Genomic DNA, 23,917 nt, shown 5'->3' on the forward strand with positions numbered 1-23,917 from the left:
TAAAAAATATGCAGTAATCAACGTGAGAAGGTAAATTAAATCCTGCTGGATAAATCTTCAACTCACATGTACTTTTTCTTAGGCTGGATGCATCACACAGTGGATCAGTTAGGAGATAAAGCCACCAAGGAAAACTATGCTATTCAGTGTCTCCAGAAGTCTCTAGAGGCAGATCCCAACTCTGGCCAGTCCTGGTATTTCCTTGGAAGGTAAAAAATGAGTGACATAAAAGAATTTTGAATAAGATTATTATGTAGCGGTTAGAATAAGATTAGGAAACCTGGGTCCAGATCTCTGCTTAGGCATGCAGGGTCAATGAGTAACCTTGAGTCAGTCCAGCACTGTCAGCCTTAACCTCTGTCACAGGATTGCGTAACTCCATGCCTTGCTACCTCTTGAATGTTTTAGAGGAAAAGCGGGGTAGATGTATGAAAAACAGGTGGCTAATATTTGATGCCTCCTTAAATGTATAGCAGAAAGTGTAACATTGTGAAAAATGATGTTGTTGATATCATGTATGGGTTATTGACTGCAGCAGATAACTTTGATAAAAAGTGTTAGGAATGTATATCTAGGTATTGGAGTGAGTGTATGAATTTGGAATACATCCAAGAGGCTGTCTACAGTTATCCTTCTATGCCAGAACTAGTTTGTGACATCCCTTCTCCCTCATCAGCCATCTCTTAAGTGGCTTATCTGGGACTTGTTGACTTTTCCTTTTTGGATTCCAGCTTGGGGCTACAAATGCAGAGTTGTCAGTCACCTGGCCTGGCCACAATGCATGGTTTAAATCTCAAGTAATACATGTTTCTTTAAGATTGATCATCTTTACCTTCTGTTTGTGTTATATGACATATGTAAAAATACCTTCTACCATAGCAGTTTATTAAAAATAGTGTGATGTATTATATATAGCTACTGTTTTCCTTTTAAAAAAAAAACCTGAGAAACTCAAGGCTTGCTTTCTTGTGAAAGAATGCTGTTGGATAAAAACAAGCTATTTATGCAATGTTGATTTTATCTTAGTAAAGATGATTAGGACATTGTCTAGAAATGGTATACGTTGGTGATGCATATGACGAAGAGAACTGTGGTTCTCGAAAGCTTATGCTACAGTAAAGTTGGTTAGTCTTAAAGGTGCTACTGGACTCTTTTCTATTTTGGTATATATTGGGTGTTTCCTTTTGCTTAATTTTAAATCTTTAGATGATCTGTATATCTAGAAAGATATATTATCAACTAAATTAATGGACTACAGCCTACAGTACAGTCTCTGTTGTGCCTATAAACAGATTCTTTCCATTGAGACTAGAGAACAATAAGCATGGAAAGTAAACCGTTTTGTAGTTTAAAATGTTACATTTGCTTTAAATCTTGGATTAAATGCAGTTCATGTTGAAGGTTATTTCTGTTAGACTTTGAAGCACAAAAAGTAGTGAAGTAGAATGATTGAGTTTTTAAATATATTATAAAATCCCTATACTTTTCTGCTGAGATTTTTTTCAGTGTTACGTATTGCTCAGAGCTGAGTGATAGATGAGTTAAATGCTACAAATAATGGTTTACCGTTTGCACTTTTCATGATATGTAAAAAAGAAATCAGTTTCCTTTTTGGGGGGATACAACATTCTGAATTTCATTCAGTACATGTTTTGTGATAACACAGCTTTTTCTTAATCCGATGTTAAAAGCAAACCCTTTGTCAAATTTGTCTCAATTACTGTGTTAATGATAACTTTCTTTTATCTTAGGTGCTATTCAAGTATTGGGAAAGTTCAGGATGCCTTTATATCTTATAGGCAGTCTATTGATAAATCAGAAGCAAGCGCAGACACATGGTGTTCTATAGGGTAAGAGTATTGTTACTTTTACTATGAAATGTAGGTTGGATGCAAATGTGCCCTCCACTTGCAAAGGAATCTTCCCTTATGAATGAAATCTTTCATTAGCAGAATACTCTCTATGAATGCTAGGAGATTTTAGGTTCAGCCCAGTATATTTGAGCAAGGCATATTTCAGCTTTCATTTATGATTTTACTGTACTTTACAGTTCTTAATTTTCAGTTATCTTTATTGATGCTAGATTACAGATGGAAAGGCCCCCCCAAAACCAGAAGCATTCACAACAAACAGTGTTTTCTTAGTTTTATTGCCTTCCTTCTAAGGAATGTTTGGAGAGGGCTGAAAAGCTTGTATTAAACATTTTCTCTTTTGGAATGAGTGAAACTCTTTTTAAGACAAAGTTTTGCTCGCTCTAAATGTATACAGTGAAAATTTTATGAGAGAGACTCTACAGTTTATTGGAAAGTTTATTGGGAATATTTGTAATTTTCCCTGTGGAAAATTAAGCATTTACAGTGCAGTCCTAAGGCTTGCCTCCTCACCAGTGCTTACACACCCGAAGATCTGTGGTGCCGCTCATCCCCTCCCTAAGGACTTTCACGGGAGAGCTACACTGGCGGACAAGTCTGGCAAAGCATGGCGAGGCCACAGGACATGCACCCCTTTCCGTGACAACCCCGCCAATATCCCCCAGTGGCCATGCCACTCCTCTTGAAAGGTTTGCGAGCAGCAAGCAAAGGTGCAGCCAGTGAACTGGCATGATCTGTGCCGCCTGTCAACATCTCTGTTCTCCCCGCCAGAGGAGCAGGTAGCTGAGGACCACATTCCCCCACTATTGTGGAACCTGTACTGAGGCAGCCAGTCGGAGGAAGCCCTCCATGGGTGGGAGTGCCAGTGGACCCCCTATTTCCTCTCTGGGCCAGGCAGGCCATTGAGGCTCCACCCCCTTGCTGATGGCCCCCCTCGGCACTGCCTGTCATTTTCACTCCCCTCCCCTGCAGAGACCGGGTGCTTAGGGTGCAAAGACCCCCCCCCCTTACAGGATCATGCTCACCTCACTGCCACAGAGGCTCCTAGCCCAAGAGGGACCCTGCGAATGGGCAGGGGGAAGTTGCTCAGCCAAGAGGCAGGCAGGGCACATGCTGACCCCCCCACATTTGGCAAAGGTCAGGCTGGCAGCAGACACACCACTCACTTGGAAGGCCCCCCACCTTACTACTGTTCTAAGATGTGGTCATGCACCCCCTCCTTAGAAGGTGCAGGTCACTGCGACGGTGGCACGGGGTGAATGGCTTATCAGATGGGAAGGAAACGGCTGAGATGTGAGGGTTCTTGCGGTTAGCAAGGGGAGGCAAGGGCCATGTCCAGCCCCCCCGCCCCCTCCCCCGGCCAGTGTCTCAGCCCCTGCAACACATCCTGACCATCCTCAATGTTAAGGTTGTCCACCATGATGGGTGGATCACCACGTGCCTGACCACCTCTGCCCTGGGCAAACACTCCTGCACTGGCTGCCCTGACCATGAGGGCACGCACATGTTTTCGAGCCATCCTGAAGGAATCATTCCAGTGCTTCAAAGCGGACATCTCTCTTTGGGTTGCGTCCCACAGGGCAGACACGTACTCTGTCGCCATTTGCCAGAAGACCTGGTGGTGGGCAGTGGCCAAGGCAACTCTGGCAGTGTGTAGGGCAACGCAGGTGTACTCCACCACTAGGCCATACATGAGTGCCTTCCTAGCCTCAGTCTGGTTCAGCTGCCAGTGGCTGCCTCCTCCAGAGCTCTCCATGGCCGTGCTGCCTCCATACAGAGGAATATGGAGACAAAGCCATGCAGCATGGGAAATCTCCGTGAGAAAGGCACTCTGCTCACCATAGCCCAGAAGCATGTAGAATGGACACAGGACATCCAGAACCTACTCAGAGTCCCCAGGTTATGATAACTGGCAAGGTGAGATTTGGGAGGCTCTTCCTTTCCCTATGGCCCCACTAATATGACCCCACTCCCTGCAGCCTCCACACTCCCTGCCCTTGCCTGGTGCCTGCTTCTACCACCCAACCCCAGGGGTTCATCTGATCCACCTCCTGCCAACATTGTATGTTTGGGTGGTGCGTCAGTGCCAGAGGAGGCACTGTACCAGGCAATTCATGAGCACATCGGCACCCTCCTGATTCCAGACAGCACCTGCCTGGACTAATTTTACCTGGATAGGGTGGCCATACAGGATCTGTTTACGGACCTGGTGGCCAAGTTTCCAGGGAGTTTCCATGATGCCCTGATCCTCACCCCAACCCCCGGCTGCCACAAAGAATCATGTTATGCAGATGAGGGGGATCTCTAGTGGAAAACCTCTATCAGTGGGGGGGAGGGCTGCTAAGTAGGTGGCCACAAGCATCTTGGATTGATGGATACTGGGGACACTCTGGGACCTACCGCTGTTGCTGGTCAACGTCTCCATGCCTGGGCAGCAGGGCCACTCATGTGACAAAAAAGGTCCTCCAGAGATGGCGAGTGGAGGAAAGGGAGGCTCATCCAGCCTGGGGAGTTCTTGGGCTCCCTGGGTCAGTCTGATTGAGACAGTTAACCTGGTGCAGATTGACAGAGAACTGGCATGTGCTTGCACCACCATCACCTGCACCCTCTGATTTCCCCAGATCAGTATTCCACATGGAAGGATCAATCCAGGGAGCTGCTGGCCTCTCCCACCACCATTACTACTATTTCTCCTTCATCTTCTTCTGGAAACAGGGATCTGTGCCCCCATCTGTGATCACAGTGCAAGGACTGGCTGCCCCCCCCCACAAGGACTGATGTACCCGGGCACAGAAAACCCACCCCGGGGGCACAGACTTCACTCGGGTGGCTGCCGGTCTCGGCGCAGAGCAAGAGTCCCCTGGTCCAACCCATATTTTCCCAGCCACTTCTTGATGGCACTGTGTGTCCCAAGGCAGCCAGGGCACACCAATGCATTACGCCTGGCCCGTAACCTTAGCCTCTCTCCCTGTTCCTGCCGTCCCGCCCCCCCAGCATCATCTTCACCCCCCACAATCTCCAGCATCTGCCTGGCTTCTCAGACTCTAAGAGTCTAATGGCATGGTAGGGGACAAATAGTCTTACTCCCCCCCCTTTGAGCACATCAACCTCACTCCATGGTCCACCCTGTTCCTAGTTGGGTTTTAGGGAGAGGCAGGGGAAGCAAGCTAATTGGGCACATTGACTCTAAGGTACCTCTGGGCCCCTGGTCTTTTGGGCACCAGAGCCCCACGAAGGTGCAGAGGTGTCATTAGCATTCCTAGAGCCACCTCGTCCATTCCAATCTGGAACAGAGACCATCCTCACAGTTGTGTGACAAGGCAGCCGTACAGGGAAGTGAAAGATGGGAGGGAGGGGTTCAACAACAAGCAAGAAGGCCAATAGACAGAGTTGATAGTTGATACAGACTTCATTGAACTGCTAAAAGAGCAGAGGATGTCTGAACAACTTGTCTATGTGCACATCAGCCAGAGCCAGGAGAGCCAGTCCTCATGCTGCTGTCCCAGGAGCCCTGTTAAGCTGTGGGCTGACTGCGGAACCATCCAAGAGGTTTGACAAGATAGCCAGTCATAAGGGGTTGCCGAGAGATGACACAGCCATGCTCCTGAGTGTCCTAGGTGGCCTGCAACTTGCCTGAAGGGGAAGAATAGACATGTACAGGGAAGACGATGGCCTCAGCCCTGCTCAAGCCAAAGCCAGGCCTGCCACACCAATGGGAGAGTGTTCATCAACTGGGGGGGGGGAGGGGTGTAAAGAAAAAAAGTTATGTTTAAGAGTATATGGGAAGCCCTTTTGAGAGCTGATTTGGAGCTTCCGTGTCTAGAGAAATTCCCTCCCTCCTTTTGGAGAGGCTTTTCGCTTTCGCTAGCAGTAAGTTATGTTCACTCTGTCCTTGAGTCAAGATAAGCTGTTCTTGCTGGCTAATTGGTAATTAACATGGCACCTGTAGATTTGGGTCGTGTGCCAAGAGCTGCAGACTTGTCGCACCACCCTTTTCGCATTTGTCAGGTGATGTAGTCAAGCTAGGAATGGGTGTGGTTTCAGGCCTGCCTCACTTTGGTTCCAGCTTGAACCAATATAAACCAGCTGTTAGCCAACATGGAGAAGCTTGTGGTGGGTGTCTCTCTCAGACCTCTGCCCATGCTCTTTCGTTTGCTTCTGGCTCCACTTGATGAGAAGGACTGAAGATCCATCTTTTGCTTTGGCTATTTTGTGGACCCTTTGCCAGGGATTTTTGCTTGCTGTGCTTGAGAAACCAACTTGCTTTGCCTCCTAAGAATTCAGTGTGGTATGTAGAGCGTAGTGCTGTAGATCTTTTTGTTGTTGTTGTTTGTGCTCACTTTGGGTCTTATGTGTGATAACCTTGCACCTTGAATTAATAAACCTTTCTATTTTTACCTTGTGTGGGTTATTAAGACTCTGAAGCCTCACTGCTATAAAACCTTTGTTGAACTCACCCTGTGTGTGCTTGAGATATACCTACCAAACAACTGTTCTTTGACTGTGAACTCTGCCTGCAAACTTGCCCTTGCAAGGTAGACTTTGCTGTGGCTAATTCCCTAATAGACTCTGGAGCTTTGCTCCCTAACTCCTTAGCCAATTTATTTGTTTATTTATTTGTTTATTTATTTATTTTATTTACTTCTATTTGTTTGTTTGTTTGTTTGTTTGTTTGTTTGTTTGTTTGTTTGTTTGTTTGTTTGATATTTGTATTCCTCCCTCCCCACGAGCAGGCTCAGGGCAGATAACAATATTAAGAACATTTAAAACATTCCATATTAAAACGTTTAAAAACATCATACAAAAATATCATACAAAAATAGCAGCACTCTTTTCCTGATGGTGGCAATACAATTAATAACAAATAATACAACAGTACAACTGAATATAGCAGCAGCTTAAAAACAGTGGTGGGCAGCTCTCACAGGGAGGGGGGTAGATGTTGTATCCTCCAGCCAGTGGAGGCCCAGCCTCAGCCATAAGCCTGGTGGAACAACTCTGTCTTACAGGCCCGGCGGAAACATAGTAGATCCTGCTGGGCCCTGGTCTTGGTAGACAGAGCGTTCCACCAGGTAGGAGCTAGGACTGAGAAAGCTCTGGCTGTAGTCGAGGCCAGGCGGGCCTCCTTGGAGCCAAGGACTGATAACAATTTCTTTCCTCCCAATCGGAGGGTCCCCTGGGGAATATACGGGGAGAGACGGTCCCTCAGGTACGCTGGCCCCAGTCCGCACAGGGCCTTATAGGTCAATACCAAGACCTTGAACCTGATCCAATACTCCACTGGCAACCAAAGCAGCTCGCGCAATATTGGTGTAATATGCGCCCTATTTGGTGCTTTCATAATGATGCGTGCCGCTGCATTTTGCAGCAGCTGTAATCTTCGGGTCAGGCCCGCGTAGAGTGAGTTACAATAATCTAACCTAGAGATGACCGTTGCCTGGATCACTGTAGTTAAGTCACAGGTAGACAGGTAAGGGACAAGTTGCCTGGTCTGCCGCAGGTGGAAAAAAGAAGATCTGACAACTGCTGTGACCTGTGCCTCCATTTTCAGGGAGGCATCTAGGATCACCCCCAGGCTCCTAACCCTCGGAACTGGCACAAGCTGTGCCCCGTCAAGGGCTGGGAGCCGGAGTCCCGAATCCAGTCCTCCGTGGCTCAAGTACAGGACCTCTGTCTTTGTTGGGTTCAGTTTCAGTCGACTGTGTTTCAACCAGTCAGTCACGGCTGCAAACACATGTTCTAGGACATCTGGGGCTGAGCCGGGCCAGCCATCCATCATCAGATACAGCTGGGTGTCATCTGCATATTGATGACACCCAAGCCCGAAACTTCGCACCAACTGGGCAAGGGGGCGCATGTAGATGTTAAACAGTAAAGGGGAGTGTATTGCCCCCTGTGGGACCCCACACACCAATGGGTGATGGGATGACAATTTCTCCCCAAGCGCCACCCTCTGTCTTAGGGATAGACTGGGGAGCTGGTGGCAGCTTATTTAGTGTGTTATTTGTAACAGGACCTTCCAGGCAGCCTGTGTTCCTTCCCCTTAGTTGGGCTGGGCCCCAGGGGCCTGGAAATCCTCTACAGGGGGGGGGCGTGGCTCCGTTGTTGGTGGCTCTGCTGTTGCAGGTGCTGACAGCAGCCCAGATGATGAATGGTCCTCTCGCAAGAAAGTGCTCCTCGGCTGCATCTGGATGTTCTTCTGTTGCTGTGATTTCTTGAAGCTCTGATCCTGTAAGGGAGACAGTCGAGAGGTTCTGCGCCCACCATCGCAGTGGAGTTATGAGAGCAAGCACTCAGTCACTCCAACCTGCGGCTGTGCTCTCTCCATGTTGGGAACCCCAACATGGGCTGCTAGAACTTCTCCCCCTATCTAACATACCTATGTTGAGTGCAGCTCACTGGATGACTGCCTTTGGCAGGCATGGGCCATGCTGGCTTATGGGGAGGAGCTACCCCACCCTCTGCCACTGGACTGCCTCAACTGCAAAGACTGGCATTTAGGAGGTGGTGCTGGGGAGGAGAGAGAGGAGGCTGGTGTGCATGAGCAAGTCAGGGCAGCCAGCTCCTCAGCTCTTTTTTATCTGTCATTGTGTCTTCACTGCTCTTGAAGCCAGTACTCAGAAGACGGGTTACATGTAAGGGAACTTGGGTGGTAGCTGTTAGTAAGACATTCTGGACTTAACTCTTCTTCTGTATGTTTGTGCAAGGTACACTCCAATTTTTGCAAAATTCTCCTATGCACTCTTGCCCTGCCACCATGTGCACTTTCTCCCACTTCGTGCTCTAAGTCTCTGCAGCAGAAGGCTCTTAGGCAGAGCTTCTAGCCATGTCCCTACTTTCCTTCATGGGCATCCTGACCAAAGGTTATGTGGGGGGGGGGGAATGATTGGGCACCAGGGAGGGGGTCTCGGCTATCACAGAGGCTCAAGCTGATTGACTGCCATAGTAGTCGGCATCCTATGTTTCACTGGGCCACTTGAGTGGGGCAGGGTGTGGAAGGGAGGCGACTGTTCCTTGCAAGTGGGGGCCCTATGGGCTATGCCATCTTTTTTCGAGGCATAGCTTTCTGCTGCTGCTGCTGCTGCTGAGAGTATTCCCGTGTCTGAAACAGCTTAGGGAGTGGATTAATGTGTGCCCTGGCCTTTTGGTGCAAGGGGTTATGCCCTAGTTTTGCCTGTGTGCAGCCGCTGCTGCCAAGTACTGGCAGGGAATACAGGTGGAATGATGCCATGCTGCTGTGTCATTGTAGGACGGGGTTACAATGGCATAAGTGCGAGATACACCATCATACCTCTTAGTCGACTTCCTGAGCACTTTCACCCCCTCCTTCACGATTGCACTGTTATACTTTTAAATTTTAGTGCAATTTTATACGCTAAATGACACACACACACCCCGCCCCAGTATTCAACGTTTCTGGTAATTTCACATCTCTGTGTTGCAGATTCAAATGAATGAATTGTATGTCTATATATTGCCTCAAGCAAGTCTCCAGAGAGGCAGCATATAATTTTCCAAATAAACAAATACTGGCAATTGGGTTTATCTCTCAACTATTGTTGTACAGCCTCCAATTAAAGAGGGCTTTTATGGGATATCTTCATTTTCCATTGTTACTCATTGAGGTTGTATGGCAATTATGCTTTGCATTGTTCCGCCCAGATTTGAGATAAAGTTGCAAAACTGGATAATGTGTTGGATTGTTGATATTTACATTTATTGTGATATAGAAAAGTATTGTTGTGATACTGTGGAGCTAAATGGGATATTGCCTTCCAGAATTAAATGTTTCATTCATCTTTCTCATCAGTGTGCTGTACCAGCAACAGAATCAGCCTATGGATGCTTTACAGGCTTATATCTGTGCTGTGCAGTTGGACCATGGCCACGCTGCAGCTTGGATGGACCTTGGCACCCTCTATGAGTCCTGCAACCAGTCTCAGGATGCCATTAAATGCTACTTAAATGCAACCAGAAGCAAAAATTGTAGTAATACTTCTGCACTTGCAGCACGGATAAAGTATTTACAGGTACAAACTTTGGTCTAAGAATAGGGGAATCTTTTAATACTGTCATGGGTACAGGAAAGGGGGGAATAGATACCACAGCTAACGTAATTTTTCATGATGTGTGTAATCTTGTTTCCCATTTGCATTGTAAACATATCATAGCTTGCAGCTTCATTTTATTTCTCATTTTAAATGGGTCTCAGTTCTTAAATAATATTTTAGTTTTGTACTTTAACATATATTATGTATATTTTATGTTGTCTACATTTTAATTTATCATAGCATTTAGAGAGAGAATACACACACTACCTTTTCACTCTTGTTTGCAATTTCAGAACCAGAGCATAAATGAGATCTCTGAAACCAGAGCTCAGCTTTGTTCTGATTCTCACAAAGGTTTATATTCTGGTTACCCTCTTTGTCCTTAGCTCCTCTCTGAAACCCCAGATTTAAAATTTATTCTTTCTAAGACACAATAGAGTGCAGAATTTAGGAAGATTTCATGGATTGATCTTACTAAATTAGGCTTGTGTTAAATTTACTTTTTACATAATTTTTCCTAGGCTCAGTTGTGTAACCTTCCACAAGGTAGTCTACAGAATAAAACTAAATTACTTCCTAGTATTGAGGAGGCATGGAGCCTACCAATCCCCGCAGAGCTTACCTCCAGGCAGGGTGCCATGAACACAGCACAGCAGGTGAGAAGTTGGGTTATGTTCTGCAAGTGCCCAGCTTTTTAAGGGTTCTTTTCAATCAATCTGTAGTAATCAAGAGTATTTTGCTGTAGCACAGAGCTAGTTTTTCACTGGTAACAAAAATAATTAGCAAAAGAAGGTTAAGAATACTTTCCCTGTGATTTGGCAGGAATATGGGGTTACCAATTTAGAACCTTTGTGGGTTTTCATGATATTCAGAAAGATTTCACCCTGCATAGAACTTGCAGCAGTTTTTATTTTAAAAACAACCCCATGAAAGGTACACACTGCTCATCTGGTGATGCTATAGAAATTGATTTCAGTAAATTATTTCAGAGTAGTCACACAGCCCATTTTAAAATGTACAGCTTGTAAAAGATAGGTAGATTAAGGGGTTTTTAAAGAATGCGTAGAACCATATTTTTTCTTCCTCCTTTGATTCCTAGGCTTGTAAACCTCTTCATCAAAATACTGAACCTGTACTAGGCCTCAGTCAAACACCTATTTCACAGCAATTGCCACTACACATGATTCCTTCTAGCCATGTAGATGACCTGTCCAGTCCAGCCAAGAGGAAAAGAACATCTAGTCCAACGAAGGTATATTTCTCATATAAAAGTCCCACTCAGTTACAAGGGTCTAATCCTCTGGCATCTAGATGCACTTTTCAGCTAATTCTTTTATTGACAATTAGATATGCAACATGCACAACAGCGATTTTTGTTTAAGACTAGCTGGACATTACAGTAACTTTAGCATACCAGAAGTCAGGAAAAGAATCATACCATTTGTCTTCCACTTTTGCTTATATTTAGAATACTTAATCATCACATTAGTATTATTGCAAGCACTAAAATTAGTTTTAATAGATGAACTTTAAATTCACCATTTGGTTTTTTAGTTCTTCATCACAACTGATTATTTACTTTTTCTCCTACTAATTATATTAAGTGCAATTGAATTATGTTTAGTGATACTTTCTTTTGAAAGAAAACATTCTTGACATGACTCATTTGAATTAATGCTTATTGACATTAATGCTTTTAATTTTAATGTTACTTAGAACACTTTAGATGCTTGGAGCAGCGGCCATACAATGTCACATCCTTCAGTACAGCAACAAGTACATTCTTGGTGCTTGACACCACAAAAATTACAGGTAAATCTATAAAACATTTTCAACTTTTACATAAAATTCCAATATTAATGAAATTATTGGATGATTGCATCTTTCTCATCTTCTGCCTTCTTTCAAGCTTTCCTTCATATCTAATATTTTCCTTTAATCTGTACTGTTTACTTAATACTTTTGTACTTTTGTATGAACATTTTTATAGTTGTATCTTTAATTATGAAACAGAATGCACAGTAAGAATTGTTATTTATAAGGAATACAGAATAAGAATTATTGCTTCAACTGCATTCTGTAGACATTAACTTTGTGCATTGAAGTCTCTAAGATGTAATATAAGATCAATATTTAAAAACAAAGCTTTTAAAAAAATACTTTTGTTTGAGCATTTTGTACTTTTTTGTCATATTAGCATTGTAAGGCAGTTTGCCAAAATGTTAGCCATTACATATTATGCTTTGACTTTTACACTACCATACAGTCGCTATGTATAGTAAAACCATAAAATATGTACAACTTCATGTACTGTACCTGCTTGTTCTGAATCAGAACTTAGGGAAGCCTCTGGCTACGTAAAGGCCAGATTGCTTATGCTTCTCTTTCTCCAGTGACTTGATTGTCTCATTTATGAGGAAAGGAAAATGATCAGAGGAACCTTGCATGGGTTTGGATCTAGTAATTCTCAAGTGGAAAAATAAACATACTTAGCATGGTTCCACTGGTTCAAGATCTAGTGCAACTTTCATCTCTATATATTATAGTGCACAGAAACTGATTGCACAAGAACTTGTACTCGTGAGCATAGAATAAGTTTAACTTACTACATGTAGCTACCACTGTCTTTTCCTTGCATTTCTGCTTGCACAAAAACTCCATCAAAAACAAAAAAATTGTATGGGATCCAACCCATACCATAGTTGATCATTTTCATAGTTCACCCATAGTTCATCATTTTCTCCCATGTTTATGATATTCTGCTATTATGTATCAGCATTTGTTACTGACTTTAAGTGCCATACTTGCATCTTTGCAACTAGTAGATGGTTTAAGCTCTATTAACATGTCAGAAATAAATATTGAGTTGTTCATGATGGGTACAAACCTACGTGAATGGATATATACATGTTTACTCACTAACTCCCCATATAGTACTTAGACTGAAATTTCACTCTGCCACCACTTAAATTGAGGTTTGCTTCTTTCCCAACAACTAGCAATCTAAATCAGGATTGGACTCTGATTTAGAATCCTAGTAACTAGGTGAAAAGGTTGAAGTCTTCAATCTTGGCATTTCATCCAAGGAGGAGGAAGATTATGAGTCCAGCAATTAATTAAATTCAAGCCTTTCCTGAACAAATTCCAGTTTGTCTGTTTGATGACTAAGTGTAACCCAAGTCTTTTTTTGATTAGATCAGATGCATTTCTCCTGTAACTAGTTTTAAAAATGAGTATAGATAATGATGAACAGATAATTTCAGAAGATAAATTTGATCATGTAAATTGTTATAAAAATATTGGAACTTATATTTGGAGCTTAAGAAACTTGTTTGTATTTCTTTTCCAGCACTTGGAACAGCTGCGTGCAAATAGAAATAATTTAAATCCAGCACAGAAACTTATGCTGGAACAGCTGGAGAGTCAGTTTGTCTTGATGCAGCAACACCAGCAGGTGCCAGCAAATACATTTATTTCAATTCTGTACATACACTATTTAATTGGGCCTTTTATTTTCCAAACAGTAGTCAACTGTAAAAGAATTCTTATATTTACACAGGCCTGGAACAGCCCTTTTTCTTAAATCAATTCCCTGAGTTGCAGTAACTTGGTTACGACATGACAAAACATGATTTACCGTTACGTCAGTGAGCCTTGTGGCTTCTCCGATTCCTGTGCTGTTTCCTCCTTATCTCTTATGTCATCAAATACAGCCCTCTTTCATAGCTGTAAAGCTGTAGTTTAGAGTTAGATCATCTGTGTTTTGGGATTTCTTAGTTGGAAGAGAAAATGCAAGCCATAGGTTGGCAGTTCAAAGGTAAGACCCAACTATGGTTTGCCACAAAAGAATACTACATGCAGGGGGGAAAGGTAGTGTATGATCACAAGGATCCCCCAGATCCATTTGTTTAATAGTGGAATGCTGTTACATCTAAAGTTACTGGCTACAGGTTTAAGTTCCAAGATTTACATTTATATATGTAAAACATGAATGCTAATGAATATGCTAATAGTTGTCAAGAATACCATAATGTAAACATTTAGTAGACTTCCAAAAGGCTGTTTGGTCTCTATAAGAGTTTATAAATTTAATAACTCCTAACTACTAATGACCCTGACCTAGATAGCCCAGGTGAGCTGATCTTGTCAGATCTCAGAAGCTAAACAGGGTTGGCCTTGGTAGTAATAGGATGGGAGACCTCCAGCAAAGACCAGGTTGCTGAGGCAGGCAATGGCAAACCACCTCTGATAGTCTCTTGCCATGAAAATCTCTCCAGGGTTCGCCATAAGTCACCTGTGACTTGAGGGCAACACACACAACTACTAATGATAGAGGTATTACTTCAGTGAAATTATCTGTGATGAGACAGTATTCTGCAATAATTCATCACAGAATTATTGGTCTAGAAGTAATATCTACACTGTCCATAGAACATGGCTGGACTAAGTAGTTATCTGTTTTCTGCTAGCCATCTGTAATGTCCAGTCCTTCTACATTGCTACAGGTAATAATAACAGTAATAATAACATTCAATTTATATACCACCCTTCAGGACAATGCCCACTCAGAGTGGTTTACAAAGTATGTCATTATCATCCCCACAACAAACACCCTGTGTGGTGGGTGGGGCTGAGAGAGCTCCTAGAAGCTATGACTGACCCAAGGTCACCCAGATGGCTTCAGGCAAAGGGGTGGGGAATCAAACCTGGTTCTCCAGATTAGAGTCCTGAGCTCTTAACCATTACACCAAACTGGCGTACACCAAACTGGGTCTCCAATTATTAAGTTAATTCCAAGACTATACTATCTTTGTTAATAAGAGAGGGTGTCTTAAGTTCACTGTCTTCAGTCTTATAAATTAGTGAATACATAAAGCAATATTTGCTTTTAACTGGTGATTTATTTTGTACAACATATACTTTTTCTGTTTAAAGGGATTTCTTTAAAAAAATACAAAGAAAATTGGCAATCTGTAATTTTGGACCAATTAGTGCTTTCTTTGCACCACAAAATATGCATGCTGTCTAGTATCTGGTGTGCATTTGCTGTTGCAAGCACCAGTACAATACTTAGTTTACATTCCATACTGCAAGAATTTATTACAAAAGTGAAGGTCATCAAATTCAGGCACTGACATTTCCAGGTACAACAGTTTCTGGCAGCAAGTCTGGGAATGGTCTGTTCTTTTAGTAATTTATTAACTTGGTATTTTAATGGAGAGTACCAAAGTGCAAATAGTCCCCAAATTTAGAACCATAATCTTGTGTGCCATTTGGCTAATGTTCTTTATATTTGACTTTTTATTAGATGAGGCAGACGGGAGTTGCACAGGTACGATCTACTGGAATTGCTAATGGGCCAACAGCTGACTCATCACTGCCTACAAACTCTGTCTCTGGTCAGCAGCCTCAGGTTGCTCTAACCAGAGTGCCTAACATCACACAGCATGGAATCCGTCCAACCTGCCCAGGGCAGCCTATGGCTAATGGACCCTTTCCAGCAGGCTTAGTTCCCTGCAGCACAGCAAGAACGCTGGGTAGTTCAGACACTATTTTGATAGGCAATAATCACATAACAGGAAGTGGAAGTAATGGAAATGTGCCTTACCTGCAGCGAAACGCACTCACTCTACCTCATAACCGCACAAACCTGACCAGCAGCGCAGAGGAGCCGTGGAAAAAACAACTATCTAACTCCACTCAGGTATGCAATATATTTTCCTATTCCTACTTTACTAGAAGAAAATATTGATAAAGACTTAAGCTTTTATTATGTGAGTTACTTACATTTTAAAAGTAAAAAAGTAAACAGTACTGGAAGTTGTACATTATAATTAAAAGTAGAGAAAATATACTGGAATAGAGTTTCACAGAGTAGTTCACTGTTTCAGAGTAATTAAGTTCCCAATTATATTTTTATACCAAAAATTGGCAAAGTGTAGTAAGTTTTCCAAAACAATGCAATCTAGTCCATGTTTGCTTGCTAAAATGCCAGATTTTCAGCCTTGATTTGTTTTTCTTATAAAAATAGTCAGGAAAAAAATCACACTGTGGTACCTGTAGGTTAGTTCTATAATGCAAACAATTACGGTAGCATGTTGTAAAATAATTTATAATACCAAATTTGAATGCCATGCTTGCTTTTTTTAAATATAATGATTTCTATTACATGACAGTTTTTCATAATACTCAAGCATTTAACTTCACATTTTTCTCGTATCCTTTCCTTTTAAAACTTGGGAATGATGAAGTCTTCTCAGGATGCTGTTACATTCCCATTACCAACAAAAGGATTTTATTATAATGATCATTTATTTGCCTTATTGGTTATCCTATGGTGGAATCATAAGCAACTATTAAAAGTTATACAAGAGAACTTAGATCTAAAATTTTGAACAAACATTTGGACTTGATTATTGCTTTAGTTTTTCAACATCTTCAGCTAAGGGTTCCTAGTTTGCTGGTGGAAGTGGGAGATCCCCTACTCCCAGCCTCTGCCCCACCCCCTCTTGCTTGGCAGGCAGCAAGGAGAAAGGTGCAAGGCACAGACCCGGGAGCTCTGGAGCATGTTCCAGCACTCTCCAGAGCCTTCATTGTCACTCTGGGAATGAAATCATTGGCTGATTTTATGCAAAATACTCCCAGGGAGGCTATCCTTCATTGTCGTGCCAGCAATGACGTCATTCCTGGTGTGACCACGAAGGCTTCAGAGCACATATGCACAGTAAATTCACCTGTGCATCCCCCCCCCCTCCGGGTTTGGACCCTGGGGGACCTGACAACCCTAATTCAGCCACAATATCACATTCAGATATTAAGGACTATTAAATTTATTCTGACTCTGCAGAGCTTTGTACTCTGGGAGACTACAATTATACTGCAATATCCTATCTGTCTAGCATGCCTTCCTGATATATGCATGTTAGATCTAAAGTTTAAATAAAAATGTATGCATGGAGCTCCATCCTCATGATGGATTCTGTTCTTTACTTTTCCTGTCCTCACTCTTCATTGCCCAGTTCAGAGGGCAGACCATTGAATGGGAATTAAACATATGCACTGTCAGGCTTTATGTAAATTCCTCTCTTTACATGTGTGTTGTCCAATACAGAGATGTTGAGCAAGAGCAGGGGGGAAAAGATGAACTGGTATGGAGATTGCTAATAGGACAAATATCTCTGAAATCTTGGCTTGTGCTAACCATACTTTCAAAACTAGCATTTGTTCTCCAAATGAACAGGCAAGCCATCCTTTTATGCTATTGTTGATCACCTCCTTTGAAGTTCTGAGATGGTATTCCAGTGCACTGTACCTTGCTGACTTCTGACAAATGAAAATTGTATTTTGCCATACAAGTATCCCAAGGATTTTTTCACTCTGGAACCTTTGGACTCTTCTTGGGTTTATCACTCATGCAGCACATTTCTGCCATTTCAGTTTCATAAAAACATAAGAGCAGTTTTGCTGGATCAGTCCAGCATCCAGTTCCACATATTGGCCAACCAAATGCCTCTGGAAAGCCTACCTTGGTATGCCTCTGGACATGGAGATCTCATTTTGTCATCATATATTTGTCTAATCCCATTTGTCTTGCTGAGGAGTGCTCCTTACCTGCTTTCCCAAACCATTTAGTTCCCCTACAATTTTCATCCTAAAAATGGCATAAAGCATCCTTCACTTCCCAACAGTGTTCTCATATCACCTTCACAGTTTCCTATTTCATATGCTTTGCAACTACATTTATTGAGCAGTGAATGGCGAGGATTTTCACAATATAGCTGTTCTCAAAAATGTTTCTTGGAGAAGTGACAAATGCTTCCTTCTCTAGCATGTATATTATTCAGTTGGCCTGCAAAATGACAATTGCCTAAGTGTTCCCTCATCTTTTTCAGCCTCTTGCCAGTATAGTTTTCCAATCCTTTACTGTGCATTGTTCATGATATCTTCCAAAACAGATGTTCAGCTACCTATGGCAATTTTCAAAAGGATGCCAGAGACTCAACTGCTTGCATTAATGTCTGTTTTATATTAAAAGCATGAACAGTGAACAAGGGATAAGCTTTCATTAGCCCAAGCTCTCTTTGTGTCTGGTAAAGTGGGCTCTATCTGATGAAAGCTCAGGTCACATTCAATTTGTTAGTCTTTCAGGTGCCACTGTTGTTATTTCCACTATTTATACTTGTAATTACTCCTACCAATGCCCATCCCTAGGTAACCTATATCTCACCATTTTATTAATTAGTGGAAGGAAAAGAAGGCATTTTTATGTTTCTTTTTCTTTTACATGGTCTTCTGCAAGTACAGAATACCTGTGCAGAGGGGATGGGGCTTGTGCAGTAAGAAAGGAGGCAGTTAATGAGTAATTATCTCACTTGAACTTGCTGATCACCTGTCAGTACTCTTTCACCTTCCACCTTATGCCCAACTAATTTGGAAGGTGAGTAATTGGTCATTTTGCTTCCATTTCCTCAGTTTGAAGTTCCTACAGTTCATCTGTATCCTCCAGCAACATAACTTCCCTCATCTGGAGAAAACTGCAGACCACCTTTAAATTTGCAATGATGTTGTGGTCAAGAAAAGTGTACAGAGACCTCTTCTTTGCCTTGATCCAGTCAGACTTTCATAGGCATTCTGCAGTAATTGTAGCTAAAGATTCTTTCCATCTGTACAGGAGATATCTTGTGGGCACACATGAGTCATGACTGAAGGGCATAAGAGGGCATACAGTTGGTTAGTAATTATAAATGACTTCACAGGTCTACCTACCAATTCAGTCTACCAGAGGAGTTTACCTTCCAAGTAGTTGTGAGTCCAGAAGGTGGGTGCATTTTGGCTGCACACAGTGACCTCAGGATTTAGACCTGAACTTGAAGTCACAAAAGTTTTGCAGGGCCATGGATGTGTAATGCATTTAGTTGTAGAATTCAGCAAGGTATATGTGCAGTTATCACATTGTGCATACATCAAAGATATAGGGAACATTGGTTCATGGAAAAGTTGAATCACCTTGACTGAGAGCGGGACCACAAGTGACGCCTGACACAGGTTGGACACTTGCCAGCTTCCCTCAAGTTTTGATGGGAAATGTAGGCAGCTTGGCAGAATGTTGGACAAGTGACAGTTGAAAAGTCCATTGGACAGCAGTCAGAGAGACAAGCTGCAAGACCAGGATGCCTACATTTCCCATCAAAACTTGAGGGAAGCTTACTAGTGTCCAACCTGTGTCAGGCGTCACTTGTGGTCCCACTCTGAGTCACCTTTTTTGATTATATAATTAAGGAATACTTCATTAATAGTTCAAGCCACTTTCCTGAACATCTTGAAAGTGATGCATCCATCACTTCCAACAGGTTGCAGAGGTTCTTGTAACTATAGATAATAGTCATCATGTACAGTTTGAGCCACTTCTCTGTCAGAATAACATAAAGGTGTGTGCTATTTCTTGGGCTAGATTTTTACATTGATCCTGGACATTCTAAAATGAGTGCTGTCCTGCCTTATGTTCATTACCAGCAACATTCATTTGTCCTCATGTGTACCCTTCTCCAGTATTGGATGCTTCGTTTCCCGTTCGGTATTACTATTTGGAAATGATAATCTTCCCTGTGTCCTTTCACAATTGCAAAAAGTTTGCTTCATGCTTTGCAGCCATGGAATGACGTTCAACATAGTCTGCTCCTACAGCACCACTCCACTTGACACTAATAGTTTCTGAGAGTCAAGCCTGGCCCTCATAGTTTATTTAAAATGTCAGGAAGCAAGAATTATAGCAGTCTCTGTGTTGTTTGTTTCCAGTACCCATTCTTGCTGTGTGTGCCAGGTTAGAAATGAATAAAAATTGGAGGAATAGTGTATAGTGGAAAGTTAAGAAAAAGAGCAGTGAGAAAGGAAATCACTTCTTTTGGTGGCTTTGAAGTTTAAGTTAATGTAAGTCATTTGTTAGCACTGAGTTCCTAGGATGTCTCACCTTAAGGAGTGGCTATGCTAGGGCTTTTTTTCTGGGAAAGGGGTGGTGGAATTCAGTGGGTTGCCCTCGGAGAAAATGGTCACATGGCTGGTGGCCCCGCCCTTGATCTCCAGACAGAGGGGAGTTTAGATTGCCCTCCGCGCAATCTAAACTCCCCTCTGTCTGGAGATCAGGTGGCGGGGCCACCAGCCACATGACCATTTTCAAGAGGTTCCGGAACTCCGTTCCACCGCGTTCCCGCTGAAAAAAAGCCCTGGGCTATGCTAATATCCTAGCAGGTACAGATCTTTAGGGAAGATGGTTTGTGTTGCTTTACAGGGTAACAGAGCTGAAAATTGATATTCCTATTCAGTAAACAGAACACTTCACACCTGGTTTGCCTTCCAAATAGGCTTTGACTAGTGAGTCTAAACAGGTATGTTTGGGAGGCTTAAGTAACACTTCAGTATTTCTAAGATCATATTTCGCTTATTTGAGCTCTTAAGAGTGCTGGTGCCTTTTAGTTACTTCATGACTGTGCTCTATAGATATCACTTGTGTTTGGGGTGGGAGCATGTATGGGAGATGGATAGCAGACATTTTCCAAAGCAAGCACTGACTACATCTCTGAAAAGAAAGGAGGAGTGTCTTGTTGTGAAATGGAAAAAGTAACTGGCTATCGAGCCGCAAAGGAGTATCTGTGCATGTGGTATTTAGAGTTGTAGGGTGTGCGTTAGAAGTTACTGTTCAGCTCAGCATAATTACTGCCGTGGGATGGTTGATTGAAAAAGTTTTTAGCTGATTGAACTCATGGTCTTGAAATATGCCTCTTTAAGTAAGGCATACTTAAAGATCATGAGTTCAGTCAGCTAAAACCCATCCTTGGATGGTTTCCATTATTACCTGTACCGTTAAGATTAACTACTTGTACTAGACAAAGAACATTCAGCAGCTGCAGGAAAAACTGCCTTAATTGCCATTATATGGAGTGTTCCCCTCTTAAACTAACATTCTTGCTGAATAGTACACATGGAATTAGAGGAACGTCATAACTAACAAAACAATAAATTAAGTAGAGGTTTGAATTGCACCAAAGATAGCAATTGTTCTATGTTTCAAAAAGACAATTTACTTCTAGGATACTGTAGATATAAAATATTTGGCACTCCTTGCAGCAAACTGTCTGAAGCTGTTTGACACAAATTGGCTAGAATTAGTATGCTGTTTTATCACCCACCATTGCCAAACTAACCACCCAAATCAACGTGCAACAGAAAAGAACCACCACCACCCCTGCAATTGTTTAAGAAACTACATGTGTGGAAATGCTTAGTAAAGTTATGATTGCTATGTGTGTCTGTTTTTCTTGATTTTGAAGACAGATTTTTGTTAACAAAAATAAGATTTGTTTGAACTCTGCCTAACAAATATGGTCAAGTAGCCCAACAACTGAAAACAGGTCCTTTGGGGAAGATTTATGTTTAAATAGCTTGTTTTTATATCCTATGTTCCCATCACTAAAATGACATCGAAGAATTTCCTTGCAATAACTGTATGTTAAGATTTCACACACAGCTTCAGCAGAAAACAAAATTGGATTGATAACTGCTGACATTAGGGTATGCAGTTTGGTTCAATATTCACATTAAAATACCAAATTTTGGCTAATTCAGTGAAATCTGGATCAAAAAAGTGAATAATGAATTTGATTCAATATTCCAGATATTTTTACCAAATTAATTCTGTCAAATTCAGCCATTGTTTGCTATGAGAAAATCAATCTGGGGGCTATCTGTAGGACTCGGGGGGGTCATTTTTCAAGTAAATCACCCTTGCATTGCATCAGGGAAGTGCTGTAGAAAGTTGCTATATTAAGTTTTGTAGTTCAACAAATAATAAGATACGAGTTTTTCTGAGAGAGCTACTAAAAATTCTTGGAAAGTGCAAAATAAGAGGAGGCATGTGCTTTCTGCATGTTCTGTACCAAACTGTGGAAGTTTGAGAGCCTAACTGAGAGCCAGTTTGGTGTAGTGGTTAAGAGTAAAGGTAAAGGTAGTCCCCTATGCAAGCACCGAGTCATTACTGACCCATGGGGGGACGTTGCATCACAACGTTTTCTTGGCAGACTTTTTACGGTGTGGTTTGCCATTGCCTTCCCCAATCATCTACACTTTACCCCCAGAAAACTGGGTACTCATTTTACCGACCTTGGAAGGATGGAAGGCTGAGTCAACCTTGAGCCGGCTACCTGAACCAGGCTTCCACCGGGATCGAAGTCATGAGCAGAACTTGGGCTGCAGTACTGCAGCTTACCACTCTGTGAGTTTGATTCCCCACTCTTCCACTTGAAGCCAGCTGGGTGACCTTGGGTCAGTCACAGCTTCTAGGAGTTCTCTGAGCCCCTCCCATCTCACAGGGTGTTTTGCTTTGGGGATAATAATAACATACTTTGTAAACCACTCTAAGTGGGCATTAAATTGTCCTGAAGGGCAGTATATAAATCGAATGTTGTTGTTGTTGTGATGGAAAGCTGAGAAGTGTTTGTCTGGTAAAGATACAAGCTGTAGATCTGTAAATGAAATGTTCTCCATTTTTAACTAGGGATAATTTACACTTTTAAATTGAGTACCTTAGTTGTCATTTGATCTTCTGTTGGCAAATGTTTGAGTGCTGCTGATATACAGGAGGGGAACAGGTGGAGAGAAATGGGCTTGTGGGCAGATTCGAACTGAAAGAAGGGACACCATGCTCTCTCTCTCTCTCTCTCTCTCTCTCTCTCTCTCTCTCTCTCTCTCTCTCTGTTTCTGTGTGTGTGTGTGTTCGTTCAGTTTAGTCTATGGCATGGCAGATGCTAGAAGCAGAGCAATGGATGGGTGTAGCTATGGCGTGTTGATTTGGCCATCATTGTTCTGTCATGAAACCTGAACCTGATCTGAGCTAATTTTGTTCAGTCCTGATCTAAAAAAATTCTAATCCTATTAATAATTTAAGGATCAAAGTTATTTGCTAGATAGTTTTATTGTTAAATCCAAATCATTTGTCCACAGATGCCATATCTGTCTTGGTTTCCATGACTGTATTCTTTTTTTGGATCAAAACATTTTTTAAACCTTAACAAATATTTATAATAGTGATTTTATAAGTGGGGTACACAATTAAGGGCCACCCACCACTATATTTTTACTAGCTAAAAAACTATTTCTGTTATAGCAGAAACATTTAACTTCAATTTTAACTCCGTCTACTAAGTCTCTGTTTCTTTTTCAATTTTATTTCATTTGAATTTTTTTTAAAGCCTCATACAAAATTGAAATAAACATATGACAACAATAGTGAGAAATCTACATATAAGCATCCATTAAAAGTTTCCTGATACCCAAAAATAAGCCCATTCACAGTTGTCATCTATATGCCATACGTTCGAATATAAAGTTGTAAGATCCACCGTTCATTGAATTTTGGGAGGTCAACATTTGTCTCTTCAATGTTATAATATAATTCTCTTAGCTACAGTCCATTTTTGTTAACCCTCAGTTAGATTCCAGAATACAGGTGGGTAATTTAAAAGTACGTAAACATCCTCAAATGTCAGTTGATATTCTAATACAAAATTAATATGAGCAATAACTTCCTCCTCAAAAGGTTGAATAACTGGACATAGGCAGAACATATGCTTAAGAAAGTAACAGTGTGGAATCTTAAGGGAACTTGCTCCAGTCTAAACCCACTTAAATCAATGAGACTGGAGTAACTCTGTTTAGGATTTCACTGTAAGTTCTGCAAATTACAGTGCTAGAAATTAGATCCTCATACTTAGTCTTTACTGTTAAGGTGCTGTGCTATCCAGTATACCCTAAACATAATTTTTTGCAGAATAAGTTGCGGCTTAAGATCTGGAGAAGTAATGAGTATAGCATTTAAGGAGGCCTTATCTTATTGCTTTGGCAAAATCTAGTAATCTAACTCCTTATTCCATTAGTTCCTAAGATTCTACATATCATATTTATTAACCAAAATCAAGTATTTATAAATAAATATTGTAGGTTTTG

The 23,917-nt window shown here is 41.9% G+C and overlaps 1 protein-coding gene across 2 annotated transcripts in view; it reads left to right on the forward strand.

Moving 5' to 3' along the window:
• KDM6A (lysine demethylase 6A) overlaps positions 1-23,917 on the forward strand; it is a 307,417-nt gene that overhangs the window by 206,763 nt on the left and 76,737 nt on the right. The window contains exons 10-17 of one of the 2 annotated variants that reach the window (XM_054973328.1): positions 83-209; positions 1,752-1,850; positions 9,682-9,901; positions 10,444-10,578; positions 11,022-11,174; positions 11,639-11,734; positions 13,272-13,376; positions 15,231-15,626. In XM_054973328.1, the coding sequence (XP_054829303.1) occupies positions 83-209; positions 1,752-1,850; positions 9,682-9,901; positions 10,444-10,578; positions 11,022-11,174; positions 11,639-11,734; positions 13,272-13,376; positions 15,231-15,626 (1,331 nt within the window). The remainder of the gene's footprint in view (positions 1-82; positions 210-1,751; positions 1,851-9,681; positions 9,902-10,443; positions 10,579-11,021; positions 11,175-11,638; positions 11,735-13,271; positions 13,377-15,230; positions 15,627-23,917) is intronic. The other variant, XM_054973329.1, reaches the window with a different exon arrangement.

The sequence above is a fragment of the Eublepharis macularius genome, chromosome 3 (assembly GCF_028583425.1).
Source record: "Eublepharis macularius isolate TG4126 chromosome 3, MPM_Emac_v1.0, whole genome shotgun sequence".
In the NCBI taxonomy this organism is placed as follows: domain Eukaryota; kingdom Metazoa; phylum Chordata; class Lepidosauria; order Squamata; family Eublepharidae; genus Eublepharis; species Eublepharis macularius.